The following is a 4435-nucleotide window of genomic DNA, read 5'->3' as shown; positions in this document are numbered from 1 at the left end:
TATGGAGTGTGCTGATTTTGTTTTGTTTTGTCCACATTAAGTAACAAGCAGCAAACCACCAAGAAGGAGTGCTCTTTCTACTGCATGAGTGAATTATATAACAATACAATTGTTATCCTTATTTTCACAATTGTAAAAGGTTGTTAAAATGTACTTTCTGTGGAGTATTTTTTTTTAGAGCAATATTTTATGATTATTGATTATGTTATGAGACCTTCAACCATAATCTTGGCAACCAGAACCAAAAATCTCATGCAAGCTACTTTATGTTTTGTAGTCTGTCCACGACAGATTACTTCAACCATAACAACCTTTCTCTCTGCTTCATTTTGACATCACCTCAAGAGCTTGGCAGTGTATAAAAATGAAATAGACAAAATCAGGTATAACAGTTGACATTTATTGGTCTCTTTGGGGCCTGGAAAGAGACATGGTAGACATAATGTTACCGATAGGCTTTTCCTATATATACCTATGTACAACAGTACAATGACAGAGAGTCCAGTAGGTTGTCGTGGTGACCCCTCTAGTTTGTGTTGTCCTTGGTATGCTCCATGATGGCCATCAGAGCCAGCCAAGTCTCCTTGGCAGTAGGGAGGATCTGATTGGCAGGCAGGATGAAACCATAGCGACCAGTGTCTCTCAGCTCAAAGGTGTAGGAGTACTTGATGCCCTGGTTGTAGGTCCAGTCAATGGTACCACCGCTAGCCTGATCTGGAATTGACAAGAAAAAAGGGAATTGACAATTGTTTCTGTATTGTCACAGAGTATATAAGAGTATATAACCCTAAACTAAAAATATTGTAATTACTTTGGTCATATAATACAGGTGGAGTGTGCTCATGTTGATAGATCGTGGTAGACTAGATTGGATTGGAATGGTATGGGATGGGAGCCATTTAAAGCAACAAATAGGTTAAGCCGGTGTTTGACACTTACAGATGGTGTTGATTATGCTTCCGTATCTGTAGGAAGTTCCATACAGGGAAGCCAGATCAGTGATAGCCTTCCTGGCCAGGTTGTCCTGTGGGCATATAATAAAAGTAACCGAATGTTAAAGTCCCCTATTTGATTCACCCTTCCCCCTGGTGAGGCCACATGTGGTGGAGAATGCAGGCAGGGCGCTCCCTATAGGCACGGATACCACAAGTTGTTACCAGACATGTCAAAGACAACTAGTTGATGGATGCTGGACTCACCAGTTCACTCTGGTCCTTGCAGGGGGTCGTGGTGTAACCGTAGGGGTAGAGGAGCATCTGGGAGTAGGAATGGATGGACACGAAGGCCTTCAAGTTGCCGTGAGACTTGACAAAGTCCACGATGGACTTGACCTCAGACTCAGAGTGAGCCTTGGGTCCGCGGTAAGTCTCAGAGCAGGGGCTGTTACTGGCACCGGGACCTACCAAAGACAACAGAGGAGATAGACAAAAGGATATAAAACATTAGTGGCAGACAAAAAAATAACAATGCAAAAGACTATCTCACCAGGTGCAAGAAGATACATTTTATTTGACCAAAAAATTCAGATTTGGTTTCTTATTGAGTTTATGACATCGGAATCTACTGTATTTGAATATACAAGTGATTTGCAAGTGACAAGGAAAATATACCTCCAAAACCAGCATCCCAGTTTCTGTTGGGGTCAGTTCCAATGCAGGAAGAGCCAGGGTTGGGCTTCCTGGTCTTACGCCACATACGGTTCTGTGGAACATGAAAGGTCTTTGTCGTGACAAATGGTTTGTTTGGTTTGGTCTAGTGCATAGCTGTAAGCAGCAGTTGATGATGTCAGAGCGAAGTCAAAACAGGATACAACACTGAGACTGAAAGTGAGATTAGATAGTTGATATTCGATCTAGATGTAGGATCTTAATTTGATCACCCTGTTGCAGGAGAACTTTCCTGCAATGCAGGAAATCTAAAATGTGTAGTGTATGTGAGGTTTGAAAAGGCTTCTGAAGTTTCTAATTTCCACTTTGAAATTTCAGACTTGATTTTAGTTTGCGAAAATTTATCAACCCCTACAAAAATGTCCATTAATTATAATCCACATAATAATTCACATGTCCTGTTGCTGCAGGATTATTTTCCTGCTGTAGCAAACTGGCTCAAATTAAGATCCTACATATGTATACGAGATTCAGATCACACACATATGTGTAACATGTTAATAATCAAAGAGGTGGAGCGATATAAGATGATGTAACATTTAGTAATCATAGGGGTCACATTAAACTAAAATGTACCGTTAATGGCATATGTTCTGTTGTGAGCGACTCACGCTAGTGTGGGTGTAGTAGTAGCCGTCTGGGTTGGTCACAATCTCCAGGAAGATATCCATCTTGTCCAGGATGGCGGTGAGGGCTGCGTCACGTCCGTAGTCGGTCACAATCTGGATATTGAAACAGAAAAATTATATCAGAAATCTTAAATCATGACCACCATACATAGTGAGTAACAGTGAGAGTGAGACAGTGTTTTGGTGAACAGATGCATAGATGAAGAGATGGGAAAGGTTTAAAGACTGTCAGGGAGATAGCACTGATGCACCTTCTTGGCGAACCAGGTACCGCTAGCCTGAGTGACCCATTCCCTGGAGTGGATTCCAGTGTCAAACCAGATACCAGGTTTGTTGGTTCCACCAGTGCTGAACTAGAAAAGAGAGAAGGAGGGGGGTGTAAAGAACATCTACTATAATCCTCAAATACTGTAAATTTGAAAGAAATGTAACATATAACCAAGCATTTAACATGTACCAAAAAATGGTGGTTCATCCAGGATGTATATTTCACTTGTAAAGAGTACTAGTTAGAAACATGACAAGGCCATAGTAGATAAAACACGCCCACTGTGGTCAGGAACTTACCTTGAGCACATTCAGGGGGCGTCCCTGGTAGCTCTGGCCAATCACGATCTTGCTGACCAGATTGGGGTTCTCAGCCACCAGCATGTCCTGGAAAGCGTAGATCTGGAGAGGAGAGAGAGAGAGAGAGAGAGAGAGAGAGAGAGAGAGAGAAAGAGAGAGTTGTTATAGTCAACTTAAACAATACTGTAGGTGTCATGTCAGACCATGTCACATTTATGTCACTCTTATGTGGATCTTATGATAACAGTCTTAGTAGTGTCTGCCTGAACGTGTGCTGCTCAGAGTGGTCATGTGAAATGGGCTGTCCCATTTCTCCTTGCTGCTTGCGTTTCGGGATACAGAACTTACGTCGGCAATGGTGTGGTAGTTGGAGTAGTCATAGTCGTCGCTGGTTCTGGGGGCAGTGACACGGGCAGCACTCAGCATCTGCTCATTCTCCTCGTCCAGCATAACCTGTGGGCAAAAGGGAAGTCAAAGGTCACTACAAGGCTTATTCAACCATCTTATTTATTTACTGTAATTCATGACATGGATTTACACATTTCAAGATCAGCCAAGACGAAGTAAGACTGAAGTAATCACCCTGACATCATTCACTTTCTCCCTGACTCAGAAAGCAGTCCTACCTGCAGGTCCCTGATCATGATGACGTACTCAATGTCCTCGGTCTCCAGGAAGGCCTTGACGGTTTGCAGGCTGGTGAAGGGAACTCTGATGTCCACAGGAGTGGAGAGGTCAGTGGGCTCCATCCACACATCTAACTGGGATAGAGGATAGGAATGATACGTTAGGCCAACAAACCAACACAATGGGCCGGTCTCCCAGTCAAATTAAGCCTAGTCCTGGATGAAAATGCATGGTTTAGATTAACTAAAACTAATCTGTGTTCGGGAAATCGCCCATATAAGTCTTTTGAGCAGCTATAGTGAAAGGGAAATGGCCTGGTCAAGGCTCTACAGTGGTGATTATCATGTCACACACCTGGAGATGTTCCATCTCAGACAGGTCCCTCAGAAGAGTGAGCTGGACCTCATCCCTCGCAGTGATACGAAGGACCTGGTCCCTACAAAGACAGGAGAACCATTCAGCTTTCAACAACTATGCTTGGAGTTGAGAAAGGGAGAGAAAAAAGTTACCCTACAAAGACGGTGGCTAAATGTCTGCTTACACCATCACTTACAGTTGGAGTCAACCTTAACCACAAGCTTTGCTTCCTCTTTACAGTTATCATTGAAGATATTCTCTGTCCTTTCCTCCATGAGTAGTTATTTCTAATGATTCAGTTGAAGTTATTGAAAAGTAACAAAGCCTGACTGTCGTTCAGTCTAAAGAAGCACCTCATGTCTCAAGAATCACATATGGCATTATCACCCTTCCTATGGTTCCTCAGTCTTTACATAGCAACTACTGGTGATATATCAAACATGACACCAAATAGAATTGGACAGTACCATTGTTGTGTCCACTCACCCCTCAAAAGTCTCCTTGCCGAAAACGGCCACAAACAGCGCAGTCAGAACAAGCAGCCCCTTCATCGTTACCAATAGAGTAGAGCCACATGCAGTACCCACC

The 4435-nt window shown here is 43.0% G+C and overlaps 1 protein-coding gene across 1 annotated transcript; it reads right to left on the bottom strand.

Annotated features, from left to right (window-relative positions):
• Nucleotides 1–379: 379 nt before the first annotated feature.
• Nucleotides 380–4435, bottom strand: LOC121531531 (carboxypeptidase A1). The gene is made up of 11 exons (XM_041836781.1): nucleotides 4334–4435; nucleotides 3845–3926; nucleotides 3490–3624; nucleotides 3212–3316; nucleotides 2864–2965; nucleotides 2548–2649; nucleotides 2279–2389; nucleotides 1611–1701; nucleotides 1200–1399; nucleotides 940–1024; nucleotides 380–714 (listed from the first exon to the last, which is right to left on the bottom strand). The coding sequence occupies exons 1-11, from the start codon at nucleotides 4396–4398 to the stop codon at nucleotides 527–529; spliced, it is 1266 nt and encodes a 421-aa protein (XP_041692715.1). The 5' UTR covers nucleotides 4399–4435; the 3' UTR covers nucleotides 380–526.

The sequence above is a fragment of the Coregonus clupeaformis genome, unplaced genomic scaffold, assembly GCF_020615455.1.
Source record: "Coregonus clupeaformis isolate EN_2021a unplaced genomic scaffold, ASM2061545v1 scaf0135, whole genome shotgun sequence".
In the NCBI taxonomy this organism is placed as follows: Eukaryota; Metazoa; Chordata; class Actinopteri; order Salmoniformes; family Salmonidae; genus Coregonus; species Coregonus clupeaformis.
The sequence above is the reverse complement of the archived record's forward strand: the minus strand, read 5'-3'. Positions and strand labels throughout refer to the sequence as shown.

Coding starts and splice junctions, on each gene's coding strand:
- LOC121531531 (XM_041836781.1), bottom strand. CDS start 4,398: ATGAAGGGGCTGCTTGTTCTGACTGCGCTGTTTGTGGCCGTTTTCGGC. Junction 2,390..2,547: donor GTACCTGGTTCGCCAAGAAG/GTGCATCAGTGC, acceptor TTCAATATCCAG/ATTGTGACCGACTACGGACG. Junction 1,400..1,610: donor CTGGGATGCTGGTTTTGGAG/GTATATTTTCCT, acceptor TGTCTTTGGTAG/GTCCCGGTGCCAGTAACAGC.